At 44.1% G+C, this 15,955-nt stretch overlaps 1 protein-coding gene across 3 annotated transcripts in view; it reads left to right on the forward strand.

The window, feature by feature from the left end:
• CNNM2 (cyclin and CBS domain divalent metal cation transport mediator 2) overlaps window positions 1-15,955 on the forward strand; it is a 128,102-nt gene that overhangs the window by 90,138 nt on the left and 22,009 nt on the right. For 2 of the 3 annotated variants that reach the window (XM_054581438.1, XM_054581439.1), the window contains exon 2: window positions 14,864-15,007. In XM_054581438.1, the coding sequence (XP_054437413.1) occupies window positions 14,864-15,007 (144 nt within the window). Of the gene's footprint in view, window positions 1-10,381; window positions 10,424-14,863; window positions 15,008-15,955 lie in introns of those variants that run through there. The other variant, XM_054581440.1, reaches the window with a different exon arrangement.

The following is a 15,955-nucleotide window of genomic DNA, read 5'->3' on the forward strand; positions in this document are numbered from 1 at the left end:
GTGGACATGCCCGGCATGCCTCACTATTTATGAGAAAATATTTCCCCAAAAGATGGGAAAACTCAAGTCTTTAAATACTCCAGGAGAGAGGAATAATGGAAAAAAACTCTTCAGTTTCTGTTCTGTTGATTCACAAGATTTTCTCACAAATCATATGATGGGACAAGTCACATAATGATTGGAATCGTCTGTGAATTGACTCAGCGGGGCTTTGGGTGGAGGTATCTGAGAGCAAGACTGAAGCAGCAGCAGGCAGAGAACAAGCTGACGGTGGTGTGGGAATGGGAGCCCATGCACCGCCTGTTGGCCCCCGGGCCGCCTTGAATGGGGTAGGGCCCCTGGATGCCTTGAAATAAATAATTTGGCTTCTTGTCTTTTTAAGTCCAGCCACAGTTTAGTCTAGGTTAATTTTTGTTGTTGTTGTTGTTCTAAATGATTACTTTACTTGTTATTTCTACAAGGAAGTTCATTGAGTGGGTCTTTCTGACACAGCCCACGCATACTAGCTTGTCTCCGTAGACAGTCATTCATTGTCTTGTGTTCGGGACATGAAAACGTAATCTAATCCTAATTTCCTTTTGGTATGGGCTTTCTAAATCCCTCTGTGTTGTGCGTTTTGAGTCTGTCAGTCCTGCTTCAAAAGCAAGACCAGTGGAAGACAGATACACACACACCGCTCATTAAGGGATTCACTATAGGGGACAGGCTTATGTATGTAATTGTAATCTAAGGAAGTCCATCATCAGTAGGGCAGGCCATCAGGAAGGCCAACCGTAAACAGGCCGGAACCCACTGACATGGTCTGCAATGATCAGGTGCAAATTCTCGTCCTCAGAGGTGGGAGGAGACTTGACTTGGGGTGGTTAACACACAATACAATATACTGATGATGTATTATAGAATGGTACACCTGAAACCTATGTAATTTTATTAACTAATGTCACCCAATAAATTCAACAAACAAGAGCAAGCCTGCATGCACCCTGCTTCTAAGGCCTTCCTGCTGATTAAGTCAGCCCCACCCAGGATGTCCTTACTTAAAACGAACCCATTAGGGACTTGACACCTGCAAACTCCCTTTGCAGTAGCATCTAGGTTAGTAGTTAATTACAGGGCTATTATACAACCTACCTAAGTTGACACATCAACAAATCCATCACACTTGAGAAGCCAGAGATGCTGCCTGGGAAGTAGTTCTGCCGCAGAGGTGTCGCTGCTGCTCCCCAAACTCAGTCCCTCATGAGCCTGCAGTTCATACAACCTGCTGCGCATGCCTCAGCCAGGGAAGCCTGGTTCACTAGCCTTGTCAGGCTTGAGCCCCCATTCTTGAGTTTTCACACTTGCTTGTAAAAAGAAGTTTTGGCTAACTGAAAAATGTTTTCTTACTGATTGCCATTCAGTGAACTTTTATGTATTTGTTTGCACTCAAAAGCTAAAACTGAGAGCCACTGTCAATAGAAAACTAAGCACTTATTTCACCAGAGAAGCTATTAAAATGATCTGTTTTGGGGGTGGGAGGGGAAGTATGCACGGCTGTAGAAGGGCAACGTCAGAACCCTTGCGGCGGTGGAAGTGTGGCGCTCTGACCACAGTATCAGTGCCGACATCCTGGTCGTATTGTTGTGCTGTGGTGTTAGAGGATGTTACCGCTGGAAAGTACATGGGATCTTGGGTGAAAATACAACAGATCTTTCTGTTATTTCTTACTACCGTATAAGAATGTGCAATTGTCTCAAAACAAACATTCTAATTTAAAAAAATACAGTTTGTAAAGCAAAGAATCCTTTCATAATATAATGATTTTCTAATTCATCTTTTTTTTTTTTTAAACATGTTTTCTTGAGGAGGTAGACCTCTATGTACTAGCACTGTGCTGAGTGTAAATACATGCTCAATATTGACGGGAAGAAAGTATACCTGAAGGGAAAATTGTAGTTGACAGATGAGTGTAGTATTTAATAGAAAAATGTTTTTTAAAACCTAAGGTTAAATTTCCAGGTGAAATACTGGGCATGCTATAGTAAAAAGATGGTGTTTTCACTTTGCAATAATGATAACTGACAGAAGATAGTGGTTATAACCTGAAAAATAATGCCAGACAAGATATAAAATGTAAGTCCAGAGGGAACCTCTAATGTGGAGGAGATAGTTTTAGGACAAATGAAATATCCTTTTAGCCCAGAAAAGTGTATAGATTGAAAATAAAATATGTTCAAAGGATTTAGGTAAATTTGTGGATTCACTCAATCAGTAAATATTTGTGTGCCTACAGTGAGCCAAGCAGGTTAATGAAATACATCTGCAGAGTTAATGTATTTCAGGAACTTCTCTAACATGTGCATGTTGACGCCCTTGAAGGCGGCCGTATGGTCCCCGAACCCCCACAGATGGTAGCTGTCACACCGCATGGATTGGATTCTATCAGTGTGGGTTATTTCTGATCTTATTCATGAGAGATTTTTATGGAAAAGTGAAATTTAACTAGTCAACAATAATAAAATAAAAAATAAAATGTTAAAGTATATTTCATTGATTATGTTATTACAGTTGTCCCAATGTGTTTTCCCCTTTGCCCCTCTCCACCTGGTACCCTCCTTTCCTCTAGCAATCACCCCGCCTTAGTTCATGTCCATGGGTCGTGCATATAAGTTTTTTGGCTTCTCCATTTCCTACACTATTCCTAACATCCCTCTGTCTATTTTGTACCTACCAATTATGCTTCTCACTCTCTGTACCTTTACCCTCTTTCTCCCCCTTACTCCTCCCCACTGATAACCCTCCATGTGATCTCCATTTCTATGATTCTGTTCCTGTTCTAGTTTTCTTAGTTTGTTTTTGTTTTAGATTCAGTTGTTGATAGTTATGGGTTTGTTGTCATTTTACTGTTCATAGTTTTGATCTTTTCCTTAAATAAGCCCCTGTAACATTTCATATAATAATGGCTTGGGATGATGAACTCCTTTCGCTTTACCTTGTCTAGGAAGCACTTTATCTGCCCTTTCATTCTAAATGATAACTTTGTTGTAGAGAGTAATCTTGGTTTTCATCACTTTAATAATTCTTGCCAGTCCCTTCTTGCCTGCAAAGTTTCTTTTGAGAAATCAGCTGACAGTCTTTTAGGAGCTCCTTTGTAGGTAACTGCCTGCTTTTCTTTTTTGCTGCTTTTAAGATTCTTTTTACCTTTAACCTCTGGCATTTTAATTATGATGTGTCTTGATGTGGTTCTCTTTGGGTCCAGCTTGTTTGGGACTCTCTGTGCTTTCTGGACTTGTATGTCTGTTTCCTTCACCAAATTAGGAAATTTTCCTTTTATTATTCTTTCAAATAAGTCTTCAATTTCTTGCTCTTCCTCTTCTCCTTCTGGCACCCCTATGAATCAGATGTCTCCTTCTGAGACCCCTATGAATCAGATGTTGGCACATTTGGAGATGTCCTGGAGGCTTCTTACTCTTTCCTTGGGTTGTTTTGTTTTGTTTTGAATTCTTGTTTCTTCATTCTGTACTGGTTGACTGTTTATTTCTTCCTTATGTTCGAAATCATTGATTTGAACCCTGGCTTCCTTCCCTTCACTGTTGGTTCCCTGTATGGGGATTTTTCTTTATTTCGCTTAGTGTAGCCTTCATTTCTCCCCTTATGCATTTGTTGTACTCAATGAGTTCTCTGAGCATCCCAATCACCAGTGTTTTGAACTCTGAATCTGATAGGATGGCCATCTCCTTGTTGCTTAGTTCTTATTCTGGAGTTTTGATCTGTTCTTTCATTTGGGCCATATTTTTTTGTCTCCTCAATTTGGCAGCCTCCTTGTGTTTATTTCTGCGTATGAGGTAGAGCTGCTTTGACTCCCTGTGTCAGTGCACCTGCTACGTTGTAAGGGGCAGAGCCTTACGTGTTTGCCAGGGTGGGGCAACCTGCTTCACCATTTTGTGGCACTGTTTGTAGGGGAGGGATTGGAGAGGGGACAATGCCACTAGCTTGGCTCTTGCCCCATTTCCAGTCACTTCCCCCACTTCCTCTATGTGACTAGTGCCCTTGTAGCTGCTGCCCTGGTGCTGAATCTCAGAGTGGGTGAGTTTGGGTACTTGCTAAGACTGTGCAAGTCCTTTAAATGGACTCTTCTGAGAGGCCGGCAGTTTCTTCTGCCCCCATAACCCGCACCGGTTTTTACAGCCAGAAGTTATGAGGCTTTATTTTCCTGGTGCTGGAACCGTGGGCTATGCAGTGTGGCCTGGGGATGGGATTGCTCGCTTCCCAGGTGTCCCTCCTATCAACCTGTCCCTTTTTATCAATCACATGTGAGTGTGGGACCGCCTGTTCCGCAGGCCACTGCCTCTGCCTCTGCCTCTGCCTCTGCCTCAGCCTCACCACTCCTGCCGCACTGCGTCCTTTCCCTCCCGGTTGCCCCTCTCCACCCCTCCTACCCACCTGGATGAATGTTTCTTCTTTAAATCTTTGGCTGTTGGACTTCCACACAGTTCAGTTTTCTGGCAGCTGTGTGTTTTGAGGCTAGTTGTGATCCTTCGTATGGTTGTGCGAGGAGTCGAAGCTTGTCTACCTACGCTTCCATCTTTGCCGGAAGTCAGTAGAATAATATTTTAAAGATATCCACAAACATAATTCTTTTCAATATTAATTGTCGGAAAATATTTCTTTCCTACATTTTTCAGATATTTCTATTTTAGGGATATAGAATAAGAAACTTCAGTTAAGAATGTCAAGGTTGGAGGTGGGAAGAATGGGAAGGTGGAAACAAACTCAGTTAAATGTTAAGAGGCAGGTGTTTATAGGAAATAGAATAAGGCTTGAGACAGTGAGAGCGGTTGCCTGCAGGTGCAGCCCGGGTGCAGGGCCCTGGGCAGCCTGGCCTGCAGGCTCAGCCTCCTGAGGGCTCCGTGCCCCCACGCCCGGGACGCTGCAAGTCAGTCACCTTCGGGGAAGGCATCTCTCTGCTTTACTTCTCCTAGGAAAAAAAAAGTCCTTTAGAGGCTGAGTGTCTCAGTGAATGGCTGCCTCCTTAATTTCAGAGTGTGTGTGGCTAAGGAACCGCAGGCCCATTCCCTGAAAACTATCACAATCTACTAAATTAGTAGATAAATTCAGTGTTCTATCATGGAAATGGTCCTGTTAAGAAATATTATCTATATCCAAAAAAACCCTACCCTTACAGAAAAATTAATTGTTTAGGAAGCCACGATCCCGCCATCCACCCCAGGAAACCTCTAGGCGGACACGGCCTCACTCGGGGGTGAGGTCGTGGACGGCTGAGCTGACTCCCTCGGGCCTGGGGGGGAGGTGCTGTCCCGTTAGGGAGGCTGGGGGCAGCCACTGACTGGCCATTGCAATTTTTGGAAGTAGTAAACCTTTTGGTAAAAAGGGGCTTTTGTCTCCCAGAATAGCAACTGTTATCACCACTCAAAACCAGTAATTTCTATATACAGCAAGTGCTTCTATATATATACTCCTGTATTGTTTATATAGGACTATTTTAAGATCTGTGTTACATTTTTCTGGTCTATTTTATGGTGGGAAAATTCAATTGGAAAAAATGCACTTAGCTCTGATGGGGATGGTAAGGTAAAACAAGTGCTTAAAAAAACCCATGTAGTTTGTTGTTTTCATTTTAGCTTTTAAACAGCACAGAAATAGTAAGGTGACAGCTCCCTGAATTACATTGTATTGCTTCTCCTTAAGCAGATGTAACCATCGTACTCACATTGTAGTACTAGATCTATCACCATATTAATCAGAAGACCTTCAGGCGTGGATGTATAAGAACTCACCCATGTATCCATTACAAAAATCTGTGAGAAAATGGCTTTGTGTGTTTGTATAATGTGGCTTATAATTTAGGATTTATTTTTCTTTTGATTTTGCAGCTGTTGAGAGGGGAAAATGGGTAGGGAAAGGGCCTATCTGCTAGTAAGAGGAACGTGTGTGTGGAGACCTAGGCACCCCCAGCACCCAGGTGTGGCAGCGGCAGGCGGCCCAGCAGGCTGGGTTTGGGCGGTGAGTGACCGCCGTGATTCCTGACCTTCCCCCTGAGGAGAGCGGCTCCTTCCTACCTGTTCTGCGGGGATGGGTAAAAACCACGGAGATTATGATCGGAGAAAATCAAGTCATGTGATTGGCTGGACAGTGAAAACGTGAGAGGCATATAGAGACTGAAGGAGGGAAGGGTGGTGTGGTCGGGCACTGGATTCTGATGGCCTTTAAGAAGTTTTTTCCTTAATTCAGTTGTTGATAGGAAATGAGCACTTTCGATTTTGAGTGTGTTGTGGTTTAGTGAGTTTTAGTGTGATTTTGAATGTGTTGTGGTTTAGTGAGTTATACCTTTGTGTGTCAAGGAGGAGGGAAGAGACTGGAGTGTTCAATGTGCCAGGCTTGGTGGGGCGGGGGATGCAGAGCAGTCATCAAGGAGTTTATGGTTGAATCGGGGAGACCATTAACCTGCACTAAGGTGCAGGTGTGCAGGTAAGACGTTGCTGCGTGAGGAGGCCGAGGAACCAAATGGTTGCTTTTCACTTCAGAGATTTGAAGGGTACTGTCATGTCTCATCCTGTCCAGGTTCCTCTTATTAGCAGAGGTCTGTCTGTCTTATTTGTTCTTTATGTGACATAGTTTCTGTTTGTCTTAGAGGGTCCTGTCTCCTCAGTTTGCCTCTTATAAAATACAGACCTGAACACACTATTTCAGACATGGTTAGATATAGTAGGAGAATTGCTTCCCTTGTTCTGAGGTTGTGTTGCCACTCAGTCATCATGAGATATGTTGCTGATCAGCTTGTGGCCTGCCTGTCCTTTAGGGACCTTCTCTCAACAAGCAGATGGGTTGGGGAGAGGAGATGCTATTGGAGAGGCCACAGGAAGGCCTGCCTTTGCCTTCAGAGCCTGCAGTCTGCTTCACCTCCTCAGCCGCGTCTCTTACCACTCTGTTCCTTCTTCCCTGTTCCTGGCTCCCTCCCCAGCCTCCTGCTCATTCTCCTTGTGGTCCATTGTTCGTCCATTGTTCTGTAGTCCTTCTGGGTGGTGGTTTCCCACATGTACTTTACTGTGTGTGTATGTAGGTATGCCTTCATTCTTTATTAAAAAGGAAGGAAAAGCTGTGGAGAGAAATGAGGGAAAGAAGCAACAAAGAGTTCAGAGTTGGAAGCATGGGTGACTGGAAATCTACTGCTATCACTTTCAGAAGTGGGAACTCAAAACGGGAGGTGTGGTTCTGAGAGGACAAGCCAAACTCTGTCCCTGTGACCCAGGCCTTTGCTTCCTGGGCGAAGCTGCCAGGTGGGAGCAGGCTGGCTTGTGTCTCCCTGTAGAAGCAGGGAGAGCTGTAGTAGGAACCGGAGGGGCAGGAGCTTGGACGTGGCACTTCAATGATGATAAATTCTTCTTCTCCGACCTTTCTTACCCGGAGCATCTTCTGCTATCAGAATCATCTGTCGTGACCTTTTGGCTACATTTGAAACACTTCTGACTTCTTGAAACCGTGCAGGTTTTGATTTGTTTGTGTGCCACCCACCCCTGGCTTGGCTTCCAAAGCTCCCTTCTCCTTTATGCCCTCCTTGTCCCACCGACTACCCCTGCTCCATCTCCTTTTTGGTTGTGGCTCAACTTCGTGAGCTGTGAGACACTGGCCTGTCCCAGGCCCGGTGCCGGGGCTCCTTCTCTGTGCACCCGCCCCTGAGGTGAGCTCCCTGGCTCCTGGCAGTTTTCACCTGGAACCCCCATTTCTCTCACTCTCTTGGATCCCGGATTTAGGTGTATGACGCCTATTTGACATTTCCACAAAGATGTCTGTTCGGCGTCACACACTTAACCTGTCTAAAACTGAGCTGATTTTTTTCCCTTCTAAACAGAAACCTTCCACAGTCCTCCTTGGTAGATGGCAACTCTGTCCTTCCTATTGCTCAGGGCAAAAACCTCAGCGTCAGCCTCCGCTCCCCTCTCTCTCCTGCCCCACATTCACTCCTTCGGCCACACCTGCCGGCTCTGACTGTACACCCAGAATCTCAGCACTTCCCCTCACCCCCACTCTCACCTCTAGTCCCAGCCACTGTCACCTGTCACCTGTCACAAGGGTGACTGCAATAGCAGTGGGATGTCCCTGTTCCCTGCCTCTCCAGCCGTCCCCGCTGCCACCCTCCTCCCACCAGCTGCCCGGCCTTTTCTCTCCACTGCAGCCCAAGCGGCCCTTTAAAACTTGATACAGACCGGGCCCCTCTTCTGCTCAGCCTTCTCCCAGCGCCCTCCCACCTCGGAAGGAAAGCCAGCATCTTTTTAATGGTCCCATGATCCGCACACTGTCCTTGCCCCCTCCCCCCGACCCCCCGCCCTTCCAGCTGCACTGGCCATCTTGCTTTTCCTGACTTTTCCCAGCCCCTTGTCTGCTGCACCGAGCTCCTCAGTGTCCTTCTTCTTTGCTCAAATGTCACTTTATTATTAAATGTAATTCTGCCCCTGCCTTTTTGTTTTGCACAGCACACTTTACAGTGTGACACACTTTTTATTGTGTTTCCCTAGTATATGTCTCCCCCGCTAGAATGTTCCTTGTGAGCCAGCGCTGTGTTTTGCTCCCTGAGGTGTGGGCCTGTTACAGAGTAGGCGTCTGGTAAGTATTTGAGTGAATGAATGAATTTGCGTGTCTAGAGTTCAGTGAATGTCCAGCCCATGCAAAAGTTGTGTAAGGTTTATTTGAGCCAAAATTTGAGGACGTGTCCAGAAGCAAAATGTCAATGGATTAAGAAAATGCTCCAGAGAATGGGCAGCTTTGCAGTTTATGTTATACGTTGGAATCAAGGGAGGATTCGTTGTGAGGATTACTTGAAATCCATCAGTGGTAGATTTAGGAGGCAGGAGAAAGCTACAAGTGGGGAAATCTCTAGAACTCAATAAAAAGCAGAATAGAAAAGCACTTCTTTTACACTGGTGGATAAGGATAGGTAATAATTAACGCAGCACATAGAGATGTATGTGGGGAGCAAGAGAACAACGAGGGGTTCCGTGGTCTCCTGCTCTGACGCCTGCAGTTGTGCCTTTGAGGGGTCTAGGGAAAAAAATTACTCTGATGTTTCAAAGGTGCGTTATCCTAGATGCATAAGAACAGTGGGCAATGCTCACTTGAGGGAAAAACTGACCTTGGCTATTGAAGGTAGAGGTGGGAGGTGGGACTCTGCACCGCGGCCTGCCCAGTTAGGAGTCTATGACCAGGCTGCCCTGTGTGGTTACTTTTGGTCACTGAGCTTGTCAGCAACCTTGTCATGTCCCCGAACTTCCCTACCCCGTTATAGCTTGTCAGGTTTGGTATGTGGCCCCTTTTTCTTTTTCTTTTAAAAATTATCTTTTTATTTACTAATTTTTTAGGGGGAGGGGAAGGGAGTGAGAAAGAGGAACAGAATCATCGATGTTACTTCTTGCACGCACCCTGCCTGGGGACTGAACCTGCAACCCAGGCATGTGGCCTGACTGGGAATCAAACCAGCGAGCTTTCGGTTCACAGGCCGGCACTCAGTCCACTGGGCCACACCAGCCCTTTTCATTCCCTTTTGCATTCACATTACATAGCATTGTATTTTATGGATTATAAATTATATTCATATACCTTGTCTGACTTGATCAGTTTGTTTATTTTTTGTAAATCAGACTAAATCTAACTCTATTTAAAGTGCCTGACTTCCTTGACTGGTTTCCTTGGGAGATCTTAAGTACAGCCATCAAAATATATCCTTCCCATGGACAGCAGTGTGATGGTTGCTGGGAGGCGGAGGGTCTCAGGGAACTATGGTAATGGGGAAAGTCAAGAGTAAACCAAAAACTATATATCCTCCATCCCATTTTGTTTTTAGTTATGTGAGACCTAAATTCTGACATATAGAGCATTTTCTTTTATTATTACTTCCTTCTTATTAACTCAACTGATTCTTACTTACTGAATTATTATAATTTGTGTCAGATAAACTAGGAGCCCTTTAAAAACAAAGGCGTATCAAGTGCCTCACCTGCCCCAGCCCTGCCTGGCGAGGGCCCAGCATCATCTGCTTCAGGGGGCCATTAAGCCTTGCACTCTCTGCTAATGGCGCCCCTGGAGTAATGGTGACCATAAAACGTTTCGCTTCAGTTTCTCATTAGTGAATCTTCTGTTTGTTTTCTTTCTGCTGTTTGGCATTTCAAGGCCCCACAGACTCTGCCTTGTGCTCACGTTATTAGGCCCTTCTGACTACTGCGCTGCCTCACTTTTTATTAGCACAGCTGTGTCAAGTTCTTCCTAAGTCTCTTCTATCTCATCTACCTCCTTGGCTTTCTTCCTTGGCTATTATCAGTCCACTTGCTGTTCCTTTTCACTTCATTGACATCAAACTTGTAAGATCAAAATGAGTCCATATTTTCCGCAGGCAGTTGCGAGTGCCCTTTGTCAGCCTGAACGACTATCCAGGAGATGAATCCATCAACGTACAAATGGTATCTGTCATTCGGAATTTGAGCTTCGCATTGTGGTAAGGTTAAACGATGCAAATGTCGGAGAAGAGATACAAATAAACTTTGCTTTGGGGAGCAATGGCAGCAGCCAGAGGCAGAAATTTGATCCCAAATTTACTGGTTATAGATAATTTTGGTTACTGTAGTTCATCTCACAATGAAGACATGTTCTTCTAATTTCATCTGTGCAAGGGCCCTGCCTTAAGCACATAGCAGTTATAGAAAAATGATCCATCTAGGTTATCATTTCATATTAACTTGCTTATGATTCTAAACTGGAATGGAGATGTATCCATACAGCCCTATCCTCTGAAAACAGACTGGCTTTGATTCCCTCTGGGGTCTCGTTTTCCTCCACTCCTAAGGCAGTTCGCAGTGCAGGACGTACTGCAAGAACCCCTACAGCTCGCCAGGAAGGCTCTCTCGGGACCCTAATTGTGACAGCAGTATCTGCTTTGTTTTGTTCTACAGTTTATCAAGTTTGCTTAATTTACGTATGTTTAAAAGTTTATGTGATATAATGTCTATAATTGCATATTCTACTGACTGCTCTATTTTCATTCTTTTCTTTGGAAGTTAAGAATCTACCAGTTAATAAACCTTTTTAGCTTTTAGCTAGTTTCTTGTTAGTTTCCCCAAAATTGCTTTTCTGCGTTCAATCCTGACTTAATCCCTCCAGTGCTCAGGTTAAGAAGGATGCTATTTGAGTTTTAAAAATTTCTCTATTGAGGACTTGTTTGCATATTCCTTTTGATTACTCCACTGAGGCTGAGGACGGAACTCCCTGCAGTGAATGATTAAGTGTAGGGTAGGTGCATTGTATTGCCAGTCTTCAAAAGCGAAGAGAGTTGTCTTTTTTTGGGGGGGTGTTTTTTTGTGTGTGTGTGTGTTGTTTTTTTTTTTGTACTGTTTACCAGGAAGAGGGTTCAGAAAACAGGGCTTCTCACCAGGAATGCAAAATTAAAAGAATGTGGCTCTGGGACAGATGCAGAAGTCTCAGCGTTGGAGGTGGGGGTGTGAAAAGGAGCCCCGAAGAAAATTTAATTTTTAGTCTAAGAAGCCAAGCTCACATGAACAATTTCTCCTAGAGTAAGGCCCTTTCCAGTCAAATCTGTTGGTGCTATTGAGCTGGTATTTCAAGTATGTCCATGTGCATTTAAACGAATTGCTCCAAGACAATCTGATTATGCGGTAGTTACTTTGGTGAGAATAGCGCCTCAGTGGAATGGAAACTTCATTTGAGTCTAATATTAGACCTTGCTTTGGAAAATTCCTTTTAAATGATCACAAGCTGGGAATAGCAAAAGAATTTAACTTTCGACAGACAGCATTGACCAAGAATTTTTAACTGCTTATGTTTGGGTTCTTGGGAAAGCAGATGTGAGAAACTGACCAGACTGAAATGACGAGAGTAGAATCGACTTGACCCGGTGATCCGGTGTTTATATCTATGGCTGATAAGTTTTGCTCTTAGTCTCATTTGCTGAAAATATTTTCATTCTTTCAGCATGAGCATGCTAAGGATGAAAATTGTTAGGATGCCTAATTGTCTAACAATCTAACCTTCCAGGCTTCCAGACATTGTTGCTTCTAAAGGGGTCGGAGCCAAAGCAGGGAAGGGCCAACAAACCTACAGAACCAAAGGCAATTGAGCAAGCACTGGGAACTTGATCAAACCTGGCCTTCAGGGAATATGTTAGTTTGGTTGTGATCGAGTGAACTGGGTCAACTTGCAGTTTTAAGTAAACTTTATTTAAAGGGCTGCCTCCCCCACTCTACCTGCCCCCCAAAACGATCCTGTGATTTAAAAATAAATAAATAAATAAATAAAATACACACACACACACACACACACACACACACACACATTAACTGACCTCGACATTTCTATACCATGTCTACTTGGCTTACTTTAAGGATGTATTTCAGTTGCCTCACATACCTTGTACTGGGAACACCAATATTGGTGTGAGATGCGTTTAATAATTTAAAAGATCTTTCTGAAATTGAAGTGCACCTTTTAATCACAGTGTATATTTAATGTAGTGTTCTTTTCTTTGACTAAGCTGGTAATCAATTGATGGTGCCTTATAATTGAGGAAGAATATGAATAAATTAATAGGAGTTACCACTTATTGATCACCCCATGGGTCCCAGGCAGTGTCTTTGTTCTAGATACCAATATTATATCTCTGATGTTCACAACAATCCTGTGGGCATTAATTGCTGTGAGTCTGGTTTTGGAGGTGAGGAGACTGAAGCTTAGAAAAGTTACGTAGTTTGCACACGAACACACAGCCAGTAATGGCTAATTACCTGGCAACGATGGAGTTCAAATCCAGCAACATTCGACTTAAAGCGCATATTCTTCCCTGTGCGTTACCTTTTGGTGTTTATGGTGTTTGAAATTAAACCTGAGAAATTTACATTTACTTACTTTCTTTTCTTCTTCTTCTTCTTCTTCTTTTTTTTTCCAGAAAGAGAGAGAAACATCAGTTTTTTGTTCCACTTATTTATGCATTCATCGGTTGTTTCTTATGTGCACCTTGGCTGGCGATCGAACCCATGACCTTGGTGTACAGGGATGATTCTCTGACCGAGTTGCTCAGCCAGGGCCTATTAATTCATTTTGTATTTATTTTTAAGCCTTACTTGAGGATATAACTTACTGATTTTAGAGAGAGGAGAAGGGAGGGAGAAAGGGAGAGAAACGTCAGTGTGAGAGAGAAACATTGATCAGTTGCCCCTTGCACGTGCCCCCACTGAGACTGAACCTGTAACCCAGGCATGTGCCCTGACTGGGGATTGAAACCACAACCTTCTGGTTTGCTGGACTACTCTTAACCAACTGAGCCACATCAGCCAGGACATCATTTGGAAAGGGCAATAATAAATCCATTTCAGATTAACATAAATAACATTTAACTTAAAAATCACTTTTCCCCAAAACAAAAATATTAAGAAGTGTTATTTTACCTGTTTTTTTGCAAATGTGTTTATTATTTAGCTAAGTGGAAGGCTGTTGGATTCTTTTCTGCCTTTAGTCTGTGCAGCAGACTGTTTTAGTTGCACTGTGTAAAGAAAACGTGGCCCCACACAGTTACATATTTGCAAAAGGGGGGACATCTATTTTAATGGTCTTTTTGGATAATTGTAGATATTCTCTTTTGATATTAAACCAAAACTCCATAAGTGATAGTTTAAAGGTTTTTTGTTTGTGTTTTTTTAAATTTATTGTTATTCTTTTAAAGGTTTGTTGCAATGTAGAATCTGAAACTACCCCAGTGGACTTTGGGCGCAGTTACATTAAAATCCTTTGGTTTGAATTCTTTCTTAAAAAGAATTCTGAATAATATTTTTAGATGGTAACCCATTCCAGGAAGTAGAGTTTAATTCCCACCTCTCACCCACCCTGAGGGTGGGCTAGACCTAGTGACTTGCTTCCCAGGAATAAAACCAGGGAAAGGGAAAAATGAGTAACTTCACAGTGGAGAAACCCGAGAACATTACCTAAATAATCATGTGGGGAAGGTGCACATTGCCCGTGACGTCTTGCGGCAGCCACCGCCGCTGCTGTGTTCCTTTAATGCAACAGGCTCCTTTTCTTCGTTTTTAGAAAAATGCCTTATCAAGTCAGTCTAAATACCGTGGTTTGCCTGGTAGCTATTCAAGTAAACAGATGTTGAGTGAAAAAAGTAGGCGGAAACGATGGCGCGTGTACTTTTCCTCCCGACACCGCCACGCTCCCGTGATGCCGCGCAAGTGTCTTACGGCCCTTCCCACGTTGTCACGTAGAATATTCCAAGACAGGTACTTGGGCGTCAAGATTTAATGAAATTAAAAATGTTACTGCTTCATTCAAGACATTCTTAAGAGAAGCAGACTCTCCCTCCCCTTGTTTACTGGATGTGCTGGTGGGGAGTGCAGCGACCGCCAGTGCGGTTGCCCCGCTGTCCTGACCTGGGCTCGGGCTCCTTGGCGCCATTGGTTCAGATACCAACAGGCTGGCTTCTATAAAAAGGTCTTGTGTGTCCCTCGGGGTCCCCGGACCGCACTTTGAGAACTGCTCTCCTAAAGTAAAGTGGCAGTCGCTAAAAGGTCACACGGGAACAGCTGACATTACTGGAGACCCATTCCATTGCAAACAGAGGGTGGCGTGGGGGCAGCGCAGTGTGTGGAGAAGGGGATCCGCCTCTGGCGTAACTGGTCTGGCTTTGGAGGGCTCGCGAAGCTTTTCCGTCTGTGGGAGCGCCGCACGGTTTTTCAGTGCTGAAATGCAGACTTTGGTAATCTGGTATCTGTGTTTGATGCTGCTGTTTTTTCCATAATCACCCCTAAGACTTTATTCAGGAAATTCAAAAAATTACCTCTTGACCTTTGTTTTCTTTTCTTTAAAGGTAAATCTCACCTGGCTATTGTGCAGCGAGTAAACAATGAAGGAGAGGGGGACCCGTTTTATGAAGTTCTGGGAATTGTCACCTTAGAAGATGTGATTGAAGAAATCATCAAATCTGAGATTCTAGATGAAACAGATTTATACAGTGAGTAGCGTTGCCTGAGTGTAATTTCTCCAAGCCTTTGATTTGCTTTTGTGGTCGTGTTGTTTGTGAGTCATCTGACATCTCTCCAGGTGTCGTGCGCCTCTGTTTCTAATTATGCACCCTATGTAGGCTGTGTGCAACCGATCGGTATAGGCCAGTCCCTTCGCCAGAGGGGGACGTGGGGCAGATCCTGTGATATCAACTGGCACTGTCTGTGTGTTTTGAAAAGCCAACCTTTTCCAACCATTGGTGGGCACTGCTTGGCCTCACCAGAAAACTGCATTTTGCACAATTAGGTAAATCATTTTCAGATAAATTTCTGTTTCTACTTACGGTCATAATTCAAGTACTTAAAAAGTGAGGGGGATTTGTTAAATCAATGGATAACAACTGTTTAAAGTTTCTTGCTCCCATGGATCAGGGTAGAGGTGAGGTTTCTAAGTGTTGTTTTGCTGGGTCAGTGGTGGTGAGGTGGGGGTGTAGGAGGCAGGACAGGATGGGATACACAATAAAAATGCGTTTTTCTGCCCTGGCTGGTGTGGCCCAGTGAATTGAGCGCCGGCCTATAAACTGAAAGGTTGCTGGTTCGATTCCTGGTTGGGGCACATGCCTGGGCCTAGTCCCCAGTTGGGGAATGTGAGAGAGGCACATTGATGTTTTTCTCACCCACTTTCTCCCTTCCCTTCTCTCTAAAAGTAAATAAATAAAATCTTTAAAAATGTGTTTTTCCCTTTTCTCTGCTTCTCTGCCTTCTTCAGAGGTGGGGTGAGGAAAGACTTGGATCCAGGGGAGGGGAAGGAGAGTCCCCACACCTTTGCCCGGGGGCAGGCTAGCTTCTGGGCTGAGCGTTGGCCCTGAATCCGGCCCTGTTTAAGTCTGCACCTGGGTCATTGGACTGTGGAACCTCGATCTGCCGTAACCTACCTCACCCTTAGCAAAGTAAGACTC

This window comes from Pteronotus mesoamericanus, unplaced genomic scaffold (genome assembly GCF_021234165.1).
Source record: "Pteronotus mesoamericanus isolate MK-2021 breed Mesoamerican mustached bat unplaced genomic scaffold, CSHL_Meso_final contig_657, whole genome shotgun sequence".
In the NCBI taxonomy this organism is placed as follows: Eukaryota; Metazoa; Chordata; class Mammalia; order Chiroptera; family Mormoopidae; genus Pteronotus; species Pteronotus mesoamericanus.